Source organism: Hypomesus nipponensis, chromosome 5 (genome assembly GCF_054491055.1).
Source record: "Hypomesus nipponensis isolate SF chromosome 5, ASM5449105v1, whole genome shotgun sequence".
Lineage (NCBI taxonomy): Eukaryota > Metazoa > Chordata > Actinopteri > Osmeriformes > Osmeridae > Hypomesus > Hypomesus nipponensis.
Genome location: NC_140365.1, coordinates 1,388,226 through 1,415,000, shown reverse-complemented (window position 1 = coordinate 1,415,000; position 26,775 = coordinate 1,388,226). Strand labels below are relative to the sequence as shown.

Genomic DNA, 26,775 nt, shown 5'->3' with positions numbered 1-26,775 from the left:
GGTCGTTTAACTACCCATGAATAAAGGACAGACTACTTCACAACATCAGTGCCATTAATACCTGACCTAGCGCTCCTGGCTTCTCAGTGCATCCTGTGTGTTCGGGAGGGCTGTCAGTTTCACTAGAGAATGGCACTTGATCTAAACTTCCCTGTACTGGGGGAAATAATTTACTGCCCGCCCTCTGCAACCTATCCTTCGCTCTCTTCAAAAAGGGCATTGTTTGGTTTATGGAACCACGGCCAGAATACTAATAAGGAGCTGAAGTGAAAATGGATCGATCAATATGACCACAATGAGGCATGAAAGGTCTGCTACCTTCAAGGCTAGTCGCCTGGCATCATAAATTCCTCGGCTGCCCGCTTCCCTTTCAACACTGAGACTTTGACTCGGACCCTTTGACATTAGTCAGTCTCATTGATCCAAACACTTTTCAGTCTGTTAAACCAATACCACAGCCGACAGCTATCCTTTACAGTGCCCTAATGAACTGAAAAAATCAAAACGTTTAATTTTCTCCAAGGAATATTGTCTGTGTCCCCCCCCCCCCCCCCCCCAATCTGAGTTGCAACCTGCCAATACACCTTGGAGAGAGACATCTGAGGTTCATTAGACTTTTGTTATCCTCAATACACGTGATAAAAAACGAATCAAAAGGAATCGGAGTTTAATGCTCATCAGTTATTACACTACTAAACATCATGGGAAGATATAATCAATTGGCAGTTTGGAGAAGTATAGCAGTTAGAGATGGCTCTGAGACTCCGTTACCACACACACACACACACACACAGTGCACGCACACACACACACACACACACACTCACACAGAGGGCAGGAGAGACATCAGTGTAGCGCAGGCAGCATTCTGACTTTGAAAAACAGACCGCATTAACTTTTCAGCAGATAACATTACCTCAGGGTTTCTATGAGTCGTCCCATATGACGTTGCCGTTCGGTCGTAGGAGGAGGAGGAGGGAGAGGAGGAGGAGGGAGAGGAGGAGGAGGGAGAGGAGGAGGAGGGGGAGGGGGAGGAGGAGGGACACTGCCTCTCTGGAGTACGACTGAAGTTTCGTAGCTTTATGGAGTTGGGGCTTCCTCTTCCTCAGAGGCCGGTGGGTGACATGCTAAACCATCTGGAGTCACCTCCCTAGTCCTCCCCTCTCTTCCTAACACTGTGACTCTTCTGTGGCGTCTGTGTGCCTCTCCCACAAGTCTGTACGTCCACATGTCCCCCCCCCCCTCTCTCAGACAACCCTCGTCCGGCTCTGAGGAGGCCTGGCTGGGCGGCCGGCCTGGCTGAGGGGACAGGGGTCCAGATTGGGTCTGAACATGCAGACAAGCATCCGAGCCGCCATCTTGTAAATATCTCTTGAGCATCTTAAGCATTCATGACACGTTTGTGAACCCGCTCGAAACACCTTGAGGAGGTTTCGTACTTCGTTCATACCATTTGTCACACGTTTTTGGTTGCAATTATTCACACTAATTAAATTATCACAAAGACCTCTTTCCAATATAGTGTTTCCACTATTTTTGTGTAAAACAAATAACTCAAACTTAACCAATAACTCTTGCTCTGTAGTCACCTTAATGTTGAACTGGTAACGTGTGCCCCTACAGACTTGTGGGCAACAGTTTGGTAAGGCCCACCTTAGTTATTTATCTGACAGTTTTATGAACAGCCCCCACATTATTCCTGATGACAGCACATCTGTTACAAAAAGATTTGGAATAATTGCCTGATAACAGCCTGGCTTAACATTGAGGCTAATTCAATTCCTGTTCGAAAATTACGACTCAAGTTCACATTCTACGCTTTTCTTATGGGCCTCGGTGAGATTATGGATTTTTTTAGCTGTTGTTTAAAATGTGTAATGTAGCAGAGGGAGATGTGAGAAAGCAGCGAGCAGTTAGAATGCAGTCAAGGTTTGAATGTGACAGTTGAGGATTTAGAATCTCTTGTCTGTGCACACAGGAGGGCTGAACCACTGCCTCTGAAAGGGCCTTATTAAAGAAGCATTAATGCATGGTCATGCGGTTTAGCAAACTGCAGGTCTAAGGATCCAAAATGGAGGTCTAAGGAGCTACATCCTGCTATGTGTTGCATTTCCTAAGATCTTTATTGATCCTAACAGTGGCAGCTTAAGGACTTCATCTCAATTAGGAGAAACACACAAAGACCTCTGGGTAGCAGGAACCTCTGGAAACAGCTCACCAAGGTCAGGATGTTCTCAGCCCAACACCCAACTGATTAAAAGACAAGGCCTTCGCTGACTTGTTATTTTACATTAACATACCAGAACGATCAATGCGCTGTCAGCCGGTGACAAGCCAACAACAACAACGCCATAAATAAAAAGCGGTGGGCGCGGAGGAGCGGGGGACTTACCGATCACGTATGTGAGAAGCAGGGCCAGGGTGACGGTGATGGCTGTGGCACTCAGGGCCGTGCACTTCCAGTTGCAGCACTTGTAGGGCTTGTTGAAGGTGAACATGGGCCGGGAGAAGGTGGCCCTGGGGAGGGGGCGAGGGGGCGGGGAGTACACCGTGCTGGAGGTCAGGGGGTAGTTCTGACTGGCCGCGCTGAACAGGGCAGATGAGCCGGAACCGTGTTTGAACAGGAAATGCCTGAAACACGGCAAGAACACGTCAAGTTGTTAAAAGGTGTTAACGTAGGGTCTTTGTTTTAAAATACTGAGATTGCTGTGTACGAAATTGAACAAACTTGGTAGTTGGTTAAATGTGTCAGCATTGAAAGTGACATACTATAAAATCAATCAGATGGTTTTATCCAAAATGCAGGATCTGTTACTCGTTTTCAGATTTATCACCAGTAGTATAGAGTAAACCTCCTGTCTAGTGACTGCTCAGTGCAATCAAGAGGAAGACAGAGGGAGGGACAAAAGAAAGAGCGAGAAAGAGACATACAACAAAGAGAGAGGCAGAGAGAGAGAGAAACCGACAGAGAGACTGACAGAGAGAGAGACAAACAGAGCAAGAGGCAGAGAGAGAGAGAAACCGACAGAGAGACTGACAGAGGGAGAGAGACAGAGAGAGAGACAGACAGAGCAAGAGGCAGAGAGAGAGAGAGACAGACAGAGCGAGAGGCAGAGAGAGAGAGAGACAGAGAGAGAGACAGAGAGAGAGAGACAGACAGAGCAAGAGGCAGAGAGAGAGAGAGACAGACAGAGCGAGAGGCAGAGAGAGAGAGAGAGAGAGAGACAGAGAGAGACAGAGAGAGAGAGACAGACAGAGCAAGAGGCAGAGAGAGAGAGAGACAGACAGAGCGAGAGGCAGAGAGAGAGAGAGACAGAGAGAGAGAGACAGACAGAGCGAGAGGCAGAGAGAGAGAGAGACAGACAGAGCGAGAGGCAGAGAGAGAAAGAGAGACTGACAGAGTTTGAGATCAACATTTGGTATTAAATTCTCACACCTGACAGTGATGCTTAACACTGGGCTCACATTGATTTATGCTAATGCGGAACGGTGGCCAATTCCTCTTCACTGTGAACTTGACCTTGGAACCACTGTCTTTCTCTAACAGGCTGGAGGCAGCTACAGTGGCCCGGGAATAAACCGGCACACAACACCAGGAACAGAAAACAACCCTAGCTCCCGTCGCTAATTAGAAAAGGTTTTAATACCATTAGCCAGTATCTTTTAAGTCTTCAATTAAGCAGTGGAGAGTGCAAAGGTCAGCTTTAGAAAAGATTATATCACGAGGCTTAATTGCCGGACCGTTTTTCATAGACAGCGTAATTAAGTTTAAGTACAGTTCACAAAGGAATGAAGTTATCGGAGATGTGTTTGCGTTGTTGGCCTAAGCCACTGGAGCAGGGTATCCTCTGGGCAGATCTGGATGTTAAGTAGTTTGTTTCAACACACTGCCTGGGTCAACCTTCACCGTGTACAGAAAGGCCTAGTGGTTTGTTTCAACACACTGCCTGGGTCAACCTTCACCGTGTACAGAAAGGCCTAGTGGTTTGTTTCAACACACTGCCTGGGTCAACCTTCACCGTGTACAGAAAGGCCTAGTGGTTTGCTTGAACAATATATGCAGTAGTCTGTTCAAACTTTTGATTGGCAGCACTATATTGGATAATACTGAAATGGCCCATGCAATATCATGCGACATTGTCCAGGCCCAGATATGAAGATGTAATACAGTCTGGATAGACTTGGGGACAACGCTATTGAGCTGCTACTGTGGTGCTGACACTTGAGAAATTAATTATTAAGAGCAAAAACAGTCGATGGTGACCAATCAATTCATGTCTGAGTGTAATTCAACGAAATTAGAAAGAATATGCTCGTGGTCTTGAATATGGTCATTATGCTGATCTGACAGAAATATGTAATTGCATTGATGCTGGGTCAGTGCCATATCATCTGTCTGTGTGCTCAGGATGGTATCGACTCCGCTTTCACAATCTTTGTAAAAGCTGCTTCCGTGACCAGAAGGAAAGCGCTGGGCTTTGAAGAGGTTCTTCTGAAACGGTCTGGTCCCTCTGTTGAGATCATTAGCCGTTTGGCCCTGAGAGACTCTGGCAAGTCTTTCTCAGTTGTCTTCTAACATTGTTTGCGGGCAAGAGCAAGTCGTGTCATATCGCGAAATTAACAGTCTGGTAAAACAGATTTTATTGTTTACGGTGTTAATTACAAGTCAGCTATTGTATGTTGAATTACTCTTTCACTTATTCTGGTCATCTTATTATCTCTAGCTAGTGAGACTTGACATCACAGGTAAAAAAACAAACATGCTATGTCTCTGGTGAAAAAAGAAAGTGTTTCTTGAAAGCTGCAAAATACTGTGAGTGTTGAAAGCCTGGTATCAAGTCATTAAGATGCAGGGCACTAAACCAAGCTTGCTGGTGTCCTGACAAACATTTTCAGCAACAATTTCAAATTCATTAAAATTGACAATAAGCAAACTGCCAGGAAGAGGTATTGGATTGCAATTTGCTGATCAACAGGAAAGCTCGCATTTATTATGTTTGAATATTGACCTCATATTTAGCAACACGATTCATTTTTGGAGGGCATCCTCATCATCGCAACTCAGAAAGTGACTTTCACCCCTGCTCCTAGAAAGGACCTCTGGGTATTTTTGCGGGGAGGGAAAAGCAGAGTGCTGGGGGACTTCACACCAAGAAAGTTTTAACTTGTAATGTTCTTTTGCGGTGTCTCCATTCTACAGTAGGAGCGTGGTAAATAACGTGATGCTAAAGGAAGGATGGTCTGATAGTCTGTGCTTCTCACTTACACTCATAACTGCCTCAGAGGAGAAGCAATTGTTCATGGAGTTCCTACATTCCTTTCAGGAGATCTACCCACTAAGGTTAAGAAACTCAATTAAAGTAGCCGGGTGTCTGTGCGTGCGCGGTAGGGCCCTCTGTGGTGATACTGATACTGCTCTCCTAATGTGTCTGTCTCTCTCTCCAGCAACATGCCTCATGCTTTTAGTCCACACTGAAAGTTGTTTACGTTTAATAGCATCACTTATTTTCAATTTTAAAGACATCTGTGGTGCACTAAGCAGAAGTAGGTTTGACAAAAGTATAAACAGGCCAGCAGAGATGCAGCACCATGAACAGGTTGGCTACTTCTCTGCGTCTACACTCCAATTTCATATTTCTGGGACAAGCTTTTGATAATATTTAGATAAAATAAATTTAAAAACCCACTCAACTCAACATTTTCCATTTTCAACATCTTCCAGCTTGTTAGCCAATTGGTTTTCATGCAACAGCACATCTTTCCAAACACAATGAGTAAGTCTTTACAAGCCACAAGAACACACAAAGCATTCTCTGATTAGTTGTGTTCAAAATGAACCGAGGGAGATTGATGTGGCCGTGCTTCTGTAATTGAATGTAGTCGTCCATTTTCTGACAACGACCAGGGGAGAGATGCAGAGCTCAAAGCAAGTTAATGGAGTTTCTCAACCTCTGAACTACCCACAATGCCATATTCTATTAGAAGAAACATAATGGACTTTAATTCAGCATTTTTTTTTTTTTCGTTATGACCGCCGAAAACAAAAAAGGAATGAGAAACTGTGACATCATTTGGAGGTCTATTTAATTTCAACTTTTACCAATCACATCTGTTAGCATTGATGACTTCCCTTTGGTTTCAGATGAATTAGCGGCCTTGTTAACCTGTGTCACCCTCCTCTTCCCTCACTAACTGTCCTCTACTAAACCAAAATGAACTAATTGCTTGTTACCTAGATTCTATACAGCAATTATTTCAACACCTGCCAATGATTATTCACTTCCGTACTTTTGTACGCCAACTGATGCCAAGGAGCTATAACGCCCAGGATTACGCTGAAGCATCTGGAGGAACACAGACTGATCACGTTAACTTTCTATATTAGCTTCCTTCATCTGCAGGTGTTTTTGTGTGATGGTGACAAAATAAGGTTGTAAAGGAGCGTCGTGAACTCCAAAGGTGTTCCTCTGGCTGTGAAATCAATGATTTGCTGATTGTAACCTTGATTTGGAGCTGATTATGAATCAGTTCATATTACTTGTATTATTCATATCCTTTCAAAGGCCCAGTTCTCATCAAACTGTAATGATTAAGCTGTGCACCTTCAAACCTCATTTTGATTTCACAATATTATTAATTTCCGAAGTTATTAAACAAGTCTGATCTCCTGTCAGAGGGCCTTTAGTAAACATCAAAGTGATGCAGAAAAACCTGCTTTTCAGAACATTTCCATTCTCTATTCTCATTGCTGCCTCTACTCCTGGCTCTTCCAGTCATGGCAACACAACAACCCCTGAAAAAGTGAGCCAGCAAGGGCCTCTGGTGAGTCACACAGAGACAACCATCCCCAGAGAGTCAGTCCTGACTCTCAGTCCTGCCTGGGCTCTGACGACAGGGCAGGGGCAGGGCTGTACCTGGTCTCCAGGGGAATGTTGCTGTTGAGGGCCCAGCTGTTGTGGAGCTGGCCCCTGTCAGCCTGTTGGGGGAGGTCTGTGTCCTGCTGGCTCCGGGCTGGCAGGGTGTTCCTCTGCAGGGCCTCTGAGATGTGAGGGCCCGGCCGGGCGCATGTGCATGCGTGCGGAGGGGGCGGCGGCGGAGGCAGCGGTCTGAAGGTGAACTGAGCCGGGGGGCTGCCGGGGATATCTGGAGGAAGAGAGGGAGGGTACATAGTGAGGATAGCAAATCATGAGGGCAAACTGCTTCACTTGTACAAAATCCTGTTTAACCATTGAGAATTATCTGTTGTTTTTCTCTGGCCTCTACGGTATCGGCACTGCCTTAAGGAAGTGTATATGCATATACGAAATTTTCGTATATCCGTTCTTTTGCAATCGTCAGCCTCAAAATTCGGTGGCACTGAATTGCACAAAAAACTATCAAAATGCTGGCCAAGGAATGCGAAAAAACGAAAATTGAACCCGGTCCAAACTTTTTTTTGACGGACGAAGGAGGCAGTGTATGTAAGCGCAATTGACATAACGTGAGTTTGTATTTATTTTTTTACGTGCAAACATTTCGGACACGAATTTCGGACTCAGTGCGCAAAGGCCTTTAGACTGGGCAGTAGGAGTCTAGAGGTTCAGCTGGATGACTTTCCTGTGGGAGTTTGACATGTGACAGGATATCACTGAAGCAGATCAGAACTGAGGCAGGGGTGCCAGTGTCTCCAATGTGGAGTCATCTCTGGATGGCAGTGAAAGCGGACAGACAGCAGGTGTCTGTAGCTCCTGTGAATAGATCTAGCAAGTGAATAGATCTAGTCGGTACTTAGGTGTAACTCATAACTCTGGCCCAAAGGCTCACACAACAGGATCGCTGTTAAATTAATTAAAAGTGAGACAAGATTACATTAAATGATTTTCTATTTCTAAACTCAATTAAAAATGTCCTTCCTACACTATTCATTTCCTGTGTGATGGAATGGATTTTGTTGAATTTTCCAAAGCAACAGCACTTTGGGATGTTTGAAGAAGTCTTCCAAGGCCTTTTCTGTTCTCATTTGCAGTATTGGTTGACGGTTTATAATTTATTTAATCTAAAATCTTTTTGGAACTGAGGTCTCCGAAAGAACTTGAGGTGAAGACAGAAATCCTAAGGCAACATATTACTATTGTTATTATTGAGTTTTTCCGTCGACAGCTGCTTGACCAGGAGTGCGTTTCCCTCAAATGCAGACTAATGACAGAATCACCAGATTTCACCTGAGAGGATTAATTGAATTGCATTGATTTTGTTCTGTGCAACTGCTTCCTTACTATCAGCGTTTAGATGCCAGGCTTCATTTGTAGAGCATTATAAAATAAATGCTAATTGGAGTCTGGGCCCCAAGTAATCAGATAAGAGCACTCCTCTCCATTGATCTACTGGTCATTCCTCTATCATTTCCCTTTAGAGTATTGATACCTACCAGGTAACAAAGTATACCAGATCAAGGAAAATGATCATGACGTTATTGGAAACTCAATCAGACAGAGGGGAAATTAACATAGTAAATGCCAGGGATAATTTCTTTGAAAAGAAAAACAACCAATTACGTATGACGTGGTTTACGCCGGTTAAGTCTGCTGTTGAATGGAAAACTGAGAGACTGCCTTCACTATAATTACTGTATATCTCGTCATGGCGATCCTCATCGAGAACAAAGAATAAAACAACATTGTTATTCCAAAAGAAGGAAAAATAAACATGCCTCTCATTTATTCCTGCAAGGTTTCCTTTTTCACCCACTACAATGGCAGAAGACAAACCCTTTGAGGTGTAAACTGCTGGATCTCTGAGAAACAGTTAGTGTACCTCTGAAAGGTTTTGTGAAAAAAGCTTTCATTTTGAGATTGCTCTCTAATCGCCAACATTCAAAAGCTTCTAAAATCTAGCTTTTAACATGTCCTCCCATTTAGTAAATATGACTTAAACTCAATTTCCGGAACTTTCCTTTCAAAACGCACGCTTTCAGGAGTGAATCTCAGTGGGATAGAAAGTGTCTTAAAAGTACACCTGACCTGCAGCAGTTCCGTCTCCATCTTTGACAAATGTAAATATAGCGGGTCATACTTAAACATGAATTATTAAGACGAGCCCATTCAGTGATCCTCTCAGATACAGTACACTAACTGCTCTAAGTGCTGCCTCGCGGCAGGCACTCTACTGGCGGACAACAATGCATCGGAAAAACGGTAGAAGAAGACCAGACTTTAGAACACACAACGCTAGCTCCAACAGCTCTTCTAACTTGCCAGCTTGGCAGTTGGCATAATAGGCTATTTACAGCCAGGCTCTGTTGTAAGTGTGTTCTAATACCCCCTCATGCATAATCACACATGCATTTATCCAGAGAGGTGAAAGGGCGCTGTTCTTTGGAGCAATTTAGGAAAGGGGCTTGAGTAGGTACAGGTTAGGATCAGAAGCAAGGGTCTGTCTATGCCAACAGTCTCACCACTCCCTAAAAGTAGTGAAAATGTATTTCACAGGATTTGTTTTCAAACATGCGGCAGAAGATGTATATAAAGGTTTCCTGGGGTAGACGTGTTGGACTGGGCTGTTGTGGACAGGTGGAGTGAGGGTAGACATGCTGGACTGGGCTGTTGTGGACAGGTGGAGTTAGGGTAGACATGCTGGACTGGGCTGTTGTGGACAGGTGGAGTGAGGGTAGACGTGTTGGACTGGGCTGTTGTGGAGTGAGGTGTAAGGAGACTGCATGGAGGTGTGAGACCACTGACATGCTTGTCCAGACAGAGAAACGGTGGATAAATGACCTCGTTCTGGCTCAGTTGGTTGACAGGCGTTACCGCCTTCCTGTCTTTTCTTCTCATCTTCCAGGAAATGACACACGGCCACAGGCACTATATTATCATCATTTGGTCACTCTTGACTTGTGTAAGACAAGACAGAGACATGCTATCAATAAATGTATTTGATATGTAAATACCATATCACCAAAACGCCTTGGAATACGTCCCAAAAATGTATATGAAAATCCCACTATTGCTGAAACTGAACGTTACCAACAACCACAGGTAGCCCCAGGTCAAATTCTGATACGGGTTTCTATGCTGGAAGACGCTGGCACAGACTTTTACAGAGGATCCTGCATTACTTTCAGAGGAAAGGCAATGTGGGTTGAGAGAGTAAGCCTATTAGCTTCACCTGGAGAGCAAAGAGCAGAGCCAGTGTCTCAGCAGACGAGGGGAGACGAGAACAAACAGCCAGGTTCCACAGCCCCCTTCACCCCGCGTCTTTCAAGTGCTGTGCTGGGTGCATTATGCATGGGCTTCCTTACTATTGACATTTATACTTCAAAAATCACCTTCCTTTGCACAGGGAGATGGGAGAGGAGGCAATATAAGGCAGTGTAATGCTGGCATTTTCAGCAGACAAATCATTCGGGTGTGTGTGTGTGTGCGTCAAGAAGAGAGTTTGAGGGACTGATTCAGACGTGCAACTGTGACATTTCATAAAATTGTCTTGAAATAAACAGCCTATCAACAAATCTCCAGACATCCTTGATCACCTTAGTTATCGTGGATGAACAGTCAAATCACATCTCAGACAATAACGACAGCAGTAAGACACAACCGGGCCTCCGTTACACAGAACATTGTCTCTGTTGTATCTTGATAATATTGTAAATCACTAAGAGGGCGACTTGTCTTCCTGTTACCCTTTTCCCCTAAATCGTTCCTCTCTTGTGGTTGGTGTAAATACACCAACCACATTCTGCAGTTGGTTTCAGAATGAGGCATGCAAAAGAAAAGAACAAGCTGTTAATGCCAAGTGTTTCAAAAGGTTTTAACAACTTATTTCACCACAGGTTGTCTGTGTTATGGAAATGTTTCTTGGTATATCAGAGGGCATATCAGCATAGTGTGAGGAAGCGAGGGTGTTGACACCCCACACACTGCATCCTGCGGCCCTACCCCACACACTGCATCCTGCGGCCCTACCCCACACACAGCATCCTGCGGCCCTACCCACACACTGCATCTTGCGGCCCTACCCCACACACTGCATCCTGCGGCCCTACCCCACACACAGCATCCTGCAGCCCTACCCACACACAACATCCTGCGGCCCTACCCACACACTGCATCTTGCGGCCCTACCCACACACTGCATCCTGCGGCCCTACCCCACACACAGCATCCTGCGGCCCTACCCCACACACAGTATCCTGCGGCCCTACCCACACACAGCATCCTGCGGCCCTACCCCACACACAGCATCCTGCGTTCCTACCCCACACACAGCATCCTGCAGCCCTACCCCACACACAGCATCCTGCGGCCCTACCCCACACACAGCATCCTGCGGCCCTACCCACACACAGCATCCTGCGGCCCTACCCACACACAGCATCCTGCGGCCCTACCCACACACAGCATCCTGCGGCCCTACCCCACACACAGCATCCTGCAGCCCTACCCCACACACAGCATCCTGCGTTCCTACCCCACACACAGCATCCTGCAGCCCTACCCCACACACAGCATCCTGCGGCCCTACCCACACACAGCATCCTGCGTTCCTACCCCACACACAGCATCCTGCAGCCCTACCCCACACACAGCATCCTGCGGCCCTACCCCACACACAGCATCCTGCAGCCCTACCCACACACAGCATCCTGCAGCCCTACCCACACACAGCATCCTGCAGCCCTACCCACACACAGCATCCTGCGGCCCTACCCACACACAGCATCCTGCGTTCCTACCCCACACACAGCATCCTGCAGCCCTACCCCACACACAGCATCCTGCGGCCCTACCCCACACACAGCATCCTGCGGCCCTACCCCACACACTGCATCCTGCGGCCCTACCCACACACTGCATCCTGCGGCCCTACCCCACACACTGCATCTTGCGGCCCTACCCCACACACTGCATCCTGCGGCCCTACCCCACACACAGCATCCTGCGGCCCTACAGGTGAGAGATTCTCCTGCCTTCTGCTCCTGGAGTCCACTGCACCAACCTCAGAAACAACAACAATCCATATGGCATCTGACTGCAATTATAATAAATAAGGAGCATTAGGACATTTTGCTCAAGGCCATGATTATAGTAACCTAGCACCAGCAGAATAACAATATGAAAACTCAAGAGAGCGCACATGGAGGCCTACACTGGAAAAAATTCTGGGTTGAAAATAACCCAGAATTGTACTCCCTGTATTCAGCCAAAGGTCATGTCCCTGCAGGAAACACATGAAATATACCTGGAGGAGGTGACTCTCTATCACACACCCTTACCGTTAGCGATTTGGTCGTAGGCTACATTCTTTTTTGCGTATGTTATTCATTAATTTTGTACAAGCTTCGCGGCCGCCATAAATTTATGTATTTTTCCATCATGGCATATGTAATGCGTGTTAGATAAATACCCAGGAGATAGTAGAGTATTTTGCTTCGTTTGTTTTCATACCATCTTATGTGACATGCTTGATGGTGTTTTCGTTGCTGTAGTAGGCATAGACCTATTCGTGGCTTTTACTGTATACCGCGAGGTTGCCATAGAAAACCCGCCCTGGAAAATGTTTGTGACCCAGACCAGCGGTAGCCTCGGAGACTAAACAGTAGTGGCCTCAGTCAAAACACCTGACTGGAGCCCCCATGACGAGATCCCACACGCGTATCCTATATCAAGCAGCACAAGAGAAACGGTCACAACCAGGTTGAAGCTAGCGCCAACGGTAGCCTACGGACATACCGTCACCCATCAGGCAGAAAGGCATATAGGACGGCGGACAAGTGAGGAACACAAAAACACTTTAAATCCTGTGCTCGTTCTAAACGCAATAAAGGCGAAGGAAAAAGGAGCCGCGCGCTTTCACAGCTCTGGTTATTGGCCCTGGATGATACCGCCGAAACAGTTGTAATAATTCAGGTGAGAAAAATTAGTTCTGTAGCAGATGGCGTGTCAGTGATAAAGTGTCACGGCTGGCAGCTGGACTATTGATCCTCCTTTATAAAACGATATACAAAAGGTCAGGGGAAGTCTATCCGTTTACCCTTAGTATTCGTTTACTGCGCGGCTAGATTGGCAGAGAGAGAGAGAGAGACCATTGTGTGAAAGCCGTTTGACACAATTGGGTTGGACCCCGTTTTCTTTTTAGCCAGTAAATTTTCCGTTCTCAGATTCATGGGGTCTTTTTTTACGGCTCCTCTTTTCTCCCTACTTATCTGATCTGACATGCATTATTTACTGAGCAAGCTTATCTGGGCTGTACACACGCACAAGCCAAGCTATTCTCACACTTGGAGGAAAGGCATGACCAGCATAACAAGGTGGAAATCACAAGATCACTCTGATGCTGAGGCGCAGGTGCTAATAAAAACAAAATATTAATTGGATTGATAGGCAGGAGTCAATACATCACTTAAGTACTGTAGGTCTCTCTCTCTATCTCTCTCTCAATAATTTCAAACATTAAAATGCATGTGCACTTCCAGGACCAAAAGTCCAATGTGGTTCTTAAAGCTAATGAGATATGAGTTGCAAATAGGCTATATTACCTGCCTCACATTTGGTTACTTTCGAGGTTAGCGAGCAATCCGCGCAGCTCATTAAAGGATTAGTTTGCTAGAGAACGACTGGGAAGCAATAGCAAACTGAGACAGAACCGCACGCTCCACAAACTTTCATCCAAGATTAGCATTTCTAATTTTTATTAGGCACCCATGGTTCCCTCACCTCAAATGTCAAGCTGAGGACTGAAGGTTATGTGTCCACTTGGTTGGATGAAGATTTATATAAAAACAGAGGTTGAACAGTTTAAGAATTTGGCGCACTGCGACCCACAATACTGTGCTGAGCGCTAATAAATTACAATTACTCCAAGCCACCACTTGTTCATTTGAAAACAAACTCGGCAAGTCCTTTAACACTCTGGTTTTATGAGACATGATGACAATCTGGCTGTTCCTGCAGTGAACCATGTGCATACAGCTGTTGTTCAAAGAAGATATTTTTGGTATTCAGCATCTGCATTGCCTACATGCGGTTTGAAAACAGCACCTCGGTTGAAATACTGTGCCATATGGCCAAGTTGAGAACCAAGATCGAGTCCAGTAAGGCGACAGATTAGATTCAAAACAATTAAAACAGATGACAGAAGAGTAAGACATCAAAGGTAAACAAGTAATGTGTCCAGTTGCTTCTTAGTCTGCAGGTCATCCAGTCACATCTTGGACACCTTCACATGACTCGTCCTTGATTTTGAACAACAAGGAGAAGGGGAGAAAAATAGAAAAGCCCTGATTCAGACAATTAAAATAGCTATTGATGGGCGAGGGCTGTTGGAGGGGAGAGTACCTCACTGCAAGAGGACCGTCCGCCCGTCTCTGACGGGCCCGCTTCACCCCGCCTCCGCTGCCTCCACTGGGATTGGCAGGCCTCAAGACGTGCCTGACAGACGTTGACACCCTATATTACTTTATCAAACCATTATTCACCCTCCATTAAAAGAGAGAACTTAACAGGCCTCCCAGGGGCCTCTCCAGAAGTGACAGCCCTCTACGACCAGAGATGACAACCTTGGTTTGAAGGGCAGAGCTGTCAGCAGTTGACAATGCTTTGTGTCGACCAGGCCCGTAATAGCCCTCCTTGTTTGTCAGAAAGGGAGAGGATTGCAGAACAGGCATCCAGCAGGGATCCAGCCTGACAGAGGAAGCCAGGGACCATTGCCCGTGTTTAAGCACAGTTCAGAAGGCCAAAAGATACAAGTGGAACAACCTCAACAAGCAGACCCCTCCTGTGTGTCCAGTGAGCAGGAGGAAGTCACTCACCAAGGAGGAAGTCACTCACCAAGGAGGAAGTCACTCACCAAGGAGGAAGTCACTCACCAAGGAGGAAGTCACTCACCAAGGAGGAAGTCACTCACCAAGGAGGAAGACACTCACCAAGGAGGAAGTCACTCACCAAGGAGGAAGTCACTCACCAAGGAGGAAGTCACTCAACAAGGAGGAAGTCACTCACCAAGGAGGAAGTCACTCACCAAGGAGGAAGACACTCACCAAGGAGGAAGTCACTCACCAAGGAGGAAGTCACTCACCAAGGAGGAAGTCACTCACCAAGGAGGAAGTCACTCACCAAGGAGGAAGACACTCACCAAGGAGGAGGAAGTCACTCACCAAGGAGGAAGTCACTCACCAAGGAGGAAGACACTCACCAAGGAGGAAGACACTCACCAAGGAGGAAGACACTCACCAAGGAGGAGGAAGTCACTCACCAAGGAGGAGGAAGTCACTCACCAAGGAGGAAGTCACTCACCAAGGAGGAAGACACTCACCAAGGAGGAAGTCACTCACCAAGGAGGAAGTCACTCACCAAGGAGGAAGTCACTCACCAAGGAGGAAGTCACTCAACAAGGAGGAAGTCACTCAACAAGGAGGAAGACACTCACCAAGGAGGAAGTCACTCACCAAGGAGGAAGTCACTCACCAAGGAGGAAGTCACTCACCAAGGAGGAAGACACTCACCAAGGAGGAAGTCACTCACCAAGGAGGAAGACACTCACCAAGGAGGAAGTCACTCACCAAGGAGGAAGACACTCACCAAGGAGAGAGACACTCAGTTTATTTCATAGATGGCGGAAATAGTGCGTGTTGCTCCTGAGATGGTGGCAAGATTGTGCGACACATTTCAATAATTGAAAAGCTTCATTAAAAAACTACGCATGCATCCGACGGCGACTGTCTCTCTCCTGGTTTGCAATTATCTACAACTGCATTTCCAAACAATTTGATACTAAACTGCTTTCTGATTGGGTTTTATTTTTTATCAAGAAAACTTGCCTCGTATTAAGTGCCCTGCTGAGAACATGACTCAGAACTGTTCCATAACAGGGAGAACTGTTCCATAACAGGGAGAACTGTTCCATAACAGGGAGAACTGTTCCATAACAGGGAGAACTGTTCCATAACAGGGAAAACTGTTCCATAACAGGGAAAACTGTTCCATAACAGGGAGAACTGTTCCATAACAGGGAAAACTGTTCCATAACAGGGAGAACTGTTCCATAACAGGGAGAACTGTTCCATAACAGGGAAAACTGTTCCATAACAGGGAAAACTGTTCCATAACAGGGAAAACTGTTCCATAACAGGGAAAACTGTTCCATAACAGGGAAAACTGTTCCATAACAGGGAAAACTGTTCCATAACAGGGAGAACTGTTCCATAACAGGGAGAACTGTTCCATAACAGGGAAAACTGTTCCATAACAGGGAAAACTGTTCCATAACAGGGAAAACTGTTCCATAACAGGGAAAACTGTTCCATAACAGGGAAAACTGTTCCATAACAGGGAAAACTGTTCCATAACAGGGAGAACTGTTCCATAACAGGGAAAAAGATTTAAGCGTGTGATAACAAACAAACTGTAAAACAGTATCACAAGCCGTTTGATAAGAGACACAGCCGTGTTGTCTTGTTGAAAGTCCTTAACGACAGACAGCAGCAGAGCCACAAGCCTGTTACCCAGATATCTCCTCCTCAACACAAACCCAGATATCTCCTCCTCAACACAAACCCAGATATCTCCTCCTCAACACAAACCCAGATATCTCCTTCTCAACAAAAACCCAGATATCTCCTCCTCAACACAAACGGCAAAGTGCTGCTTCTCATGCCGCCCAGAATGTAGCCTTGACAAAACCGCGAGTCCGATGTATTTTATTGTATTTTATTTTTTGAAAGGTTGAAAATATATTTTCGAAAAGTTACGTTATGGATGAGACAGAGGGAGTTAGTTGTGCCACATGACTGGCCATATATGAGGGAGATGTTCAAAATTGTAGGTGTCAAAAAGGATTCCTTTCAAATGGGCTGCATGTCTATAGTGTCTTTTTGTATAAATGTATTGATATGATTCGAGATCCAGTTACCAGCATGACACTAAAACAGGTAATAGTAATGGCTCCTTTTACTTAAGTATGTCAGAACCCACACTTCCTTACTTTTAACAAAAAGTATAGTCAGTACTTCAGCTTTTACCACAGTATTTTTAAATATGAGTATCTGTACTTCTACTTGAGTGAAGGATGTGTGTGTTTATTTGCAATCTCTGCCCGACTTTGGTTAAAGACTCTTCAAACGTGTCTATATTCTTGAGACACACGTCAATGACGACGTCAAGAAATTCTCACTTTCTGTATCGAATATGCATGCAGAAACTAAAGGGAGTATTTTTTAACAAGTCTCCAGCTTCCTTCCTTCGTTTTTTAACCCTCGGTTTCAGAAGTGTGCCGTTCCTGCCTACCCAAATCCGTTTTATCTGAAATGATGTCCCCGTGGGAGCTAGGATTAGCTACTGTGTTGGTCTCCTTCTGTAGAAGGCGTCAAGTTGTGTGTCGAGCTTCCTCTCCCTTCAGTACCAACTGTGTCACGTGGGACAGAAGAGAAGCTGGAAGCGATTCCACCGAGGTAGCTTAATTCTCAACCTTTTCCCAACGTCGTTCCCCCGACACTTTCACAATGCTGCGATACCTTCCCAAGTCTTGTATGCAAAGCATTATAAAGCCACATTGTCAAAAATCTAGATGTGTGTGTGAATTCTAAGGAGACAAACTTTTTATTTGCAGGTATAATTAGCAGCCTTTTGAAGAGTTGTGGTGAGGTGTGTCTGAGCTAAGTAGCAGACATGACAGCTCGATGCAAAGGACCTATATTTAAGTGAGCCACCCATTGTTCAGCACCTTACAGTACTGTAATTACAGAAACGTGTGGGTGTAAGTGCTTTCCTTCAATTTCAAAGCTCATTGATTAAATTAACAATATTGTGCATTCAGCAGCGTTCAAATTCATCCGCCTAAAAGTATTTTCTCCATATTTGCTGTGCGGTGAGGGGTGCTGCTTGAACTACGCAGACTCACCCCACACATAGAGTGTCTGAATTGGAAATGGAAAAGTGTCTTTCCTAGGGCTGAGTGCTTCTGAGAATAAGTAAATGTACTTCCACTGTTGGCGTAGTGAGCCCTAACGAGACACAATAATCCAACGTGTAATGTTGTGAAGCATCTTAGTATAGAGGGATGGAAAAGCTTTGAGAGTAAAGCTTTGATGTCTATAGATAATAAAAGACCTCTGAAAGGGTTTGCTTTGAGTTTTCATGTATTGGGAGTCCAGCATAAGGGTTGTGGGCAGACTTTTCATTTTTAATGCACTGAAAACTGTGGGAGGCTTGAGAGAAGAAATCTCTCAATATCCCATTGGGGGGTGTCCTGACATTTTCTGAAATGTAATACACAGAAATCGGAAAGATTTTGTGCTCAATGTTGTATTCAAGTTATTAGTGGAGACAATGTTTTTGCCACCATTTCATTCAATAGAGCACTTTATGTAGATGAAAAAAAGAAAGCTATATAATAATCTATACGCCGCCATGGGAGAAAACATTAAATAATGTGCTGAGCTTATTAACGTTCTGCACACTGTCAATCCAGAAAGACAGTCATTGGACAGTCTTGCTACCTCTCAACGCATCATTATGGGGTACAAGAGCATATATTTGTCAGACCTTAGATCCTGTGAATCACATAGTGGATGCGATAGCTACAGCCTTTGTGACCCCAATGAAAAAAAAAAAAAGAGGTACTGCTAGTCTGCGTAACACCCCTTGTCCAAGCAGTGGACACGACATTGTGTGGAGGCTGCAGCCCCTGGACACAACAGACTGGGAGCCTATGGGAGATGGATCTCTTCTTTTACAATTGATCAATCATGGCCCCTGCAGGAGGTCAACCAGAGCCCCCAGCACATCCAGCCTAATTGCTGGGAGCGATTCCTCTTGGCGGTGAGGAAGGCCGGGCTGTCCCCATGGCTAGAGAAACTCGTGCTGGGCCAGGATTAATGGACTGGGAGTCAGGGCTTCGTCACGGCACAGGGTAATAAGCAAATCTCACATCCGTCAGTCGAGGGAGCCCCCCAGTCCCCTAGCCCTGCTGTGCTAAGCTTTTACAAAGCTCCTAGGAGTCCTTGGGCTGGGGCGAAAACGCATTAGCGCGCACTCGCCTCACAGTCACACTCCTCGCAGCAGTCGATTGGATTTTCATGAGATGGCCGTGCTCTCGCCGTCGTCGCCCCAAATGTTTACTGTGATTTTCAGTCGTCGCTTGATGGTAACATCCATTTTCCTACAGAACGGGTTTAGTAAGCTAGACTGAGGGTATACGGGTGTTGCTCTTATCACTGTGGGAACTACATCAGTCTCTACTGTGTGTCTAAGTGATGCCCTATTTACCATCAGAATGTGGAACACAACATCAGAATTTTAAGCAAAAACCTATCTGTGAATGAACTACAATAGCACCCTTTTCAACATACTCCATCTGAAAGCTTTTGATGCAGAAAGCACAAAATAGCAATTAAACCGGAACCGATTTGAGAACAGAACATTTGACAAATTACAGAAAGTACTCACAAGTGTCTGTTTTTACCTGTCCTTCATTCAATACTCCTTTGTCGGTGTGCTGCATCTTTTTTTCCCCCACCTATATCTCACTCTGCACATCAGAACAGATGGCCTCAGTACATCATCAGTGCTGTACACTGTATGTTTCATAAATACCTGATAACACCTCTGAGATTGCCCACAACTCCGTAGTTAGGGAAGCCCAAATCCTTACCAGGGAGGTCTACCTTCTCACGTGTTTGTGTCTGCACTGTGAGATCACCCCTCAGATATACAGTATGGTTCCTCGGTTCTGGAGTAGAAATGGCAGGGTGTTTTAGGTGTGTGGACGTGTTGTGGCTGGTGTACAAAGGCTGTATTACGTGGGGTCACACAACACAGGCTGTAAAGCCACAGCAGGTTTGGGGATCAATCCAAAGCCCTGATTATTATAACACCTGCTGCCATGACTGCAATTCTCATTAAGGGCTCTATAACGAGATTACCCACATGCAATTTCACTTCCCTTCCCACTCTGGGTTTGATCAGAGTGGCTGCAGTAATCATCGTGGTTGGTTTTAAATCCTGGTTCTGAAGTCACAGACATCAGACACAGTCATGAATCAGAAAGGAAGTACGAGACAACGATTCAAAATAGCTATGCAACTAACAGTTACTATGGGGATTTTATTTGTGTTGATAAATGAATTAATGAATAAATGAATCCCAAGCATCAGATTTTAACTCTAAAAACGGTTGGTAAACAAATCTAGTTCCAACAAAACCTTAATTACGTTGTAGATAGGAGTATTGTTTCTTTTCTCAGGTTTACTGGCGTCAGTTATTGATCAGGTGCTCACAGGTTGATCCCTTCCCACTTCCAAGTTACGGAAATTCTGTCAATATTGGCAGTGGTAATAAAACTCTGATGTGTTTGTAAGCTCATAATATTCTCTTTTCAGTATGTTTATTGGAAACATCACTAAAAAGTAACATCAAGTCGCATCTGATGTTCAAAATAAAAATGCCATGAAAGCAATTTTAAGTTAAATTAATATTGTTACAAGAAAAAAAAACTGGTAAGAAAAAAAGAAAAAAAATTGCAAGCAACAACAATTTACATAGTTTGGTTCCTGTAGTCAAGTCCAGCTCGAATTCTTTTGGTGGTTTTTCATGGAGCCCATCTCAGGTGAGTGCTGTAGTCCTCAGAATGAGACATAAACATCAAAGATGGAACGGAACATTTTTGTAACCAATGTCATATAATATGTGCTGCTGCTGCACAACTCTTGCAGAGTTGTCTGTAGTTATCCATCAGCTGTTTCTAATAGTGCATCATGTACAGTACACAGAACAAGAAGAAACTACTGTTTGTTTAAGTTGTGTCCACCTTCATTCCACCACACTCAGGAAGGCTGTGTTTCCACTTTTCAGACCCACCTGTACACAGTTCTGGGTTCAAGAGGAAGACTTCTAGCCACAAGCACTACATATATCATGGTGACGCCACCAATCTTTATTTAGAAGGGTTATCATTTGTATTCCTGACAGCACAATAGTGGGTTAGAAAGGCAAATTCTCAGGGTGGTTAGTGTGCACTCTGCGATAAGCCTGACTTGAGGCTAGAGGGAAAAGCACCCATTATGTGAATTTTCAATTCAACTTCCCAGAACTGACTGCAGTGTTTGTGTGACAGGGATATGTGTTGGCTCAGAGCAGCGACACATATCCCCTTCTGGAAGCTTCCATGAAGGACATAAAGGCCTTGGTAAGGGTCAATATTTCAAGCGCATTTCCTCCGCTGTAGAATGTTTTACCTCACAACACAAACACACGCAGGAACAGACGGCGGCTGGAAACGCCCTCTCCCCGGAACGCTCTTCCAGGTGAGTGAGGACTTGAGAGTAATCACAGCGCAGGCCTACTGCATGAACCCCTGCTATCGCAGATATTGCAAATGTGTTTTCTGCAAATGTGTTTGGAATACGCCTCAGGGAAATAGGGAGGTTGAGTGTTCATCATCACCAAACCAGAGAGAGCAGCAGAAGCTTAATGATAACGCCGTGCAGCGCTCATCTTTGGGACTGCGAGGATTGGAGGGGCGATGGCAGCACGGGGAGGAAGCCGCCAGCAGCCGGAGGGGCTGTTCTGACAGGAAAGTCCTTTACATGATCAATTAATGATGAACTCAATCAATTAGGGACAAAGGGATCAGGCGTCTGCGGTTAAGGTTTGACATCAAATAACAGTATGAATGTGAAGTAGAGTGGGATCTTTCAACCGTGCAGTTCATAGACACGCTAATGTTCAAACATATAAGAGTGGGGTTTTCATGATAGAATATGAAAGTGGGTATCAGTTTGGTCGTGTTGTAATATCAAGCAGTTTGCCGGGGTGAATTCCCATGTCCTATAATTCACCCCACAATCTAATGAGAGACAAGAGAAATTGATTAGCTTGTTTAAACTTTCTGATTGAAGATGGTAATGACACAACTACAGCGATCTATTACTAGCAACAGTAATGCACAGTTAGATATGCTATCATTACAGAACATTTGACGTTGAATTTCTCTTCTGGATTTAGGAGTGATGACTCAATGCCACATACAGGTACTATACATTGTTTACAATCTATCTTAATAACTTCCTATTCTCTATTAAAGACCGTGTTTAAAGTATGTTACTGTACTGAATACTGTACATCCAAACCCATGAAAGTGGTCCAACTATGTTCTCACTGATTGAGGGTTTTGAAGGTTTGATAATGGAGAAACACAGACCCATACTGTGGTTAGCAGGTGAAATATGAACAAATTAAGTGTTTTTTCAGTATGCTTAAATGTAAACTTTCTGCTTAGAATTCTGTCTAGTCAGTCTGTCTGTGTCTCAGAGAAAGCCTGCGGATATTCTTGCTCTGAATTAGAAGCTGTTTCATGCAGTCACCCCCTTCACGCAGTCACTACTCTCTAAAGATAAACATGGTCACCATCACAAGAAAACAAGAACCATGTTCTAGTCAATCCATCAGAGTAAAATGGCAGAATGAATGTACTCTTAAGCAATTAAATTATTTCTTCTGCAAACACTGACCAATAATTAACAACGGACACACTTTCCCTCGAACAATATATTTTTATCAGAGGGCCGACATAAAGCATAATCACTATGAATGTCTGAATTAGCATTTAAAAAGGCCAGGAACCCCCGCACACAGCAGAGCTGTGAGGAGACGCACCAAGAAGAGCATCTGTGTCCCTGTGTGCGTCTGTGTGTGCGTGTGTGTGTGTGTGGCTGTGTGTGTCTGTGTGCGGTGCCACAACAGCAAACCAGCCTCAGCAGCCCAGATTACGTATTCTGTATGAGGTCAATCCATTATCATTCCTGACATTTCAAACAGATAAGAGCCTGATGCTGCCATTCTATTACCGAAATCATAATGGAATTTGGGGACGTTGCAAATAGATGTTTGACTTTGCTGGATTAAGGCAGAAAGCTCTGTAAGAAAATGTTATCAAGGGGCTGTTGACCAAACAAATACAACAGGTGTTGTTCCATGTTTTCCAGGCCAGACTAGCTCTGCGTATCTGGCATGGAGGGGAACCGTATTAGCATCTAGCAGGGAGAGGAGCCGTATTAGCATCTAGCAGAGAGGGGAACCGTAATAGCATCTAGCAGGGAGGGGAACCGTATTAGCATCTAGCAGGGAGGGGAACAGTGTTACCATTTAGCAGGGAGGGGAATAGTGTTAGCATCTAGCAGGGAGGGGAACCGTATTAGCATCAAGCAGGGAGGGGAACCGTATTAGCATCTAGCAGGGAGGGGAACCGTATTAGCATCTAGCAGGGAGGGGAACAGTGTTAGCATCTAGCAGGGAGGGGAACCGTATTAGCATTTAGCAGGGAGGGGAACAGTGTTAGCATATAGCAGGATCTAGGCCATGTGCAACTTTTTCCTCCCCCTTCCCAGACTTAACCTGCACCATGTTGATTTTCTATCATTGTTATCCAGGTTATTCTGCTTGAGGAACCAACCAGAACAGTTTAACAACCTCGTTTGAAACAGCAGCCACCGGCGGCCACAGATGACTACGATTGATTAAAAGAAATGTCTTCAGTCCTTGTTTTGAGGAAAGTGACATTTGAATTTATTTTGTTTGGGGGGGGGGGGGTATTTACAGTATTGAGAGAAGCAGTAGCAACATAATTGACCACATACGACACAAGTCCTTCTGGTTTCTTTTGCAGGATGAATTTTTCTACTCCAGAGGCTGTTTAGAGAGCTTTAGGACAACACCCCATAATTACACAGAAAGGACGCAAATGAAACACCGCTGCGGAGTCTGGCAGAACCAGATGTGTCACTTCCTGTAAAAGGATGGCAGATCCCTGGAGTGATGCTTTCATTTCTGACGCAGCCGAATCCTTCTGCTTTCTTCGGAATGCGAGGTGCTTTCCGTGCGTCTCCGTCCTGCTCCTGGGCAGAGCGAGCTGCATCATTATCCAGCCCCGGCAAGGGGGACAAGATGAAACCTGTCAGCTCATTGAAGAATAAACTGCTGCAAGAGATGCACAGAACACTAAGTCCTTGTGAGACCCCAGCTGTTGGGATGAAGTGGGAAGAAGAGAGGAAAAGACCTGGAGGAACCTAAATGCTGCGTTTTCCATTTCATGATTCCAATTCAACAACTAAACTTAATATTAATCCAAAACTCAGTTGAAGCATTTGACTACATCTTTATATCTCCCGTACTTTATTTCTTACTGTAGTAATGTTAGGGGGGTATCAAAACAATACCCATTATGTTTTTGCGAGGCTGTCACCTCTGCAAAGACCCATGAATATAAAGTTGGTGGAGCTCATGAAAAACAGGTCTTGGTGGTGTCGGATTGAGATGAGGAGCTTATGCATTTCATAATTACATTTTGAAAAGCTCTGTAAAACCCAGAGAGTCAGAAGATGCCAGGCGTCTATATTTAATGAGGGTCAAATTTAGACCTGCCATTTCAATGTCCTGTGAAAGATCTCAGAAAAGAAAGCCTAGTGTTTCTTATTGTGCCTATTAAGCTGACATTCCAATTTGAGCACAACCCTTGCATGGAAAACCCTGCTAAAACTTGTAACTGCTCTCCCAGCCATATGAGGTCTGTTAACTTGGCTCCTTCTGATCATCACTAATTTATGTTCCTTTTGAGTCCTTTTCATATTTCATGGTGTGGGGGGGGAATGAGGGGAGAATATAGATGGAGGTGGCTCCAAGCCAAAGAGAGAAGCTCTCGAGAAAAGAACCGAGAGACAGGGGGGGGGGGGGCGCCTGGGTTTAGCTGGGAGGGGTGACGGGGAGGGGAGGATGAGTTTGGAGCGGAGGAGGGCGCTTGATAGTGATGGTAGGGAGGCTGAGGGTAGTCCTTGGCTGCTAGCACCTCAGCAGAGTGGGAGCTGGCACAGGCAGTCATCAAGGAGGGATGATGGCGAGGGAGAGGCGAGGGGAATTTATGAGGGAAGACACACAGGCAGAAGCAGGCATTGTTAACAAGCATATCTAGTGACAGATTGCAGATAGGAGCCTTTCTGTGGAGGAGAATGATTCTGAGGAGATTGGGAGCTTGATATGTTGGCCTGGATCTCCATCATTGAGCTTCCAAAACCAGCTTTGTGCGTACTGAACAGCAGAGACAGGCATGGGCGGCCGTTGTGACAAAGAGATGGAGATTTCCGAGTGGTGAAAAGAACCAGCTGCTGTGATTGGTGACTATTCAGGGGAGGAATTGTTAGTGGTTTTCAGGTGAAAAGAAACAGGTATTGGTTTATTGTTTGTGATCTCAGGTTTCTGTCCCAGGGGGACACTGTGAAGGCTAGCTTACACTTCAACAATTCACCTCTTTCTTCATTTCAAAAACTAAACATTTCTCCTAAAGTGGTATTCAGCCAAGATCAAACAGAACACACTGGTGAGCAGCTGGCCCAGAGAGGCAGAACAATGACCTCCTCCTGTCTTCTCTGCCGGACACGACTGGCGCCGAAGTCAGCACACATGTCAATTATCTGCAAACAAACCCTTGGCCATGAGGCTATGAACAGACCCGTGCGATCGGAGACAGTTCTCCTGCTGTAGAAGCACAGTTAGCCCAGTCTTTCAATTTGGGATAACTATGTTCTCTAATCTTAAAACAGCATCGGAGTAATGATGACACTTCTCTTAAAATTGCTGCTCATTTCCTGTTTCCAAGCTCCATCCTATTACTGGTTAGTCACTGAAAGTGAAATATTAATATCTGAGGGGGTTTTAAAAATCCATTACGAATTTGGCACGATTTAATATACGGAGACACGTCTTAAAACAGCAAATGGACAACGTAATGTCCCTTTTCTTCAACGGTCTTTGTTCTGGCAAGACAACGTCATTCCGTATCAATTCATCTGCCTTTTTCTTGTCTTTCAATAAAGTAGCCTACACTCCGGCAAGTTCGGAAATTAACAACCTACAGCCATACAACACGTCAACTGCACTAAAGAGTGAAAGAGAGAGGGTGGGAGGCTCTGAGAGAGTGACTGAAGCGCGTCGGGGACGCGAGGCCTGAAGCTCGTCCTCGACGCGAGGCCTGCAGCTCGTCCTCGACGCGAGGCCTGAAGCTCGTCCCCGACACGAGGCCTGACACACGTCCCCGACGCGAGGCTTGACGCACGTCCCCGACACGAAGCGTGCTCCGACAGACAGCCACGGCAGCAGAGCATTTGCGGGGAATCTCTCTTTGGTGTTACCTTTAGCATTAATCAGCTTCACCATCACTGCAGCTGCCAGCTCTGATGTCTCTAATCTGGAGCGAACAAAGTCAGGCCTGATTCAACACCCAGACTGGTGTACGTTTCTGCCTGACAGATCACACAAATGACATGGTGATTCCGCAGAATAATAAACCATCCGTTTCATTTCTTCACTGCGGGGTTGACGGCAGAAGGGCTTGGATGCCAAACAGAAACAATGAGATGAAATCAGTCAAAGAACTCTTTCCCCACAAAGAATAATAAATAAAAAAAACACAATAACACAATTCAATCAGCCCATGAAAAATCCCATATCCAATATGATAAGGCCCACAATGCATCACGAGGTGTCACTTCTGTGAAGACAATCTTGACTTAAAGCCAGAAACCCAAGTCTGAATGAGAGCGATGCTGTTCTAATGCCTAAACCCCCAAACATAAAAGCCAACACCACCAAAGCAGCCCAGCTTCTAGGCTCATTCTCCTCATCCTCTTCCTCATTCTCTTCCTCATTAACCTCGTCGGATAAGCAAGTTGATCAGCTCAATCCATCGGTGGCAAATATGCTTCAACTACATTGCCACAGTAGTTAATAACATGCTTTTAATTACCCTAAAAACTTC

At 45.2% G+C, this 26,775-nt stretch overlaps 1 protein-coding gene across 2 annotated transcripts in view; it reads right to left on the bottom strand.

Moving 5' to 3' along the window:
• LOC146287665 (teneurin-1-like) overlaps nucleotides 1–26,775 on the bottom strand; it is a 107,872-nt gene that overhangs the window by 56,076 nt on the left and 25,021 nt on the right. For both annotated transcript variants that reach the window (XM_084698901.1, XM_084698902.1), the window contains 2 exons: nucleotides 6,915–7,143; nucleotides 2,393–2,631 (listed from right to left, as the gene is read on the bottom strand). In XM_084698901.1, coding sequence (XP_084555027.1) covers nucleotides 2,393–2,631; nucleotides 6,915–7,143 — 468 coding nt within the window. The remainder of the gene's footprint in view (nucleotides 1–2,392; nucleotides 2,632–6,914; nucleotides 7,144–26,775) is intronic.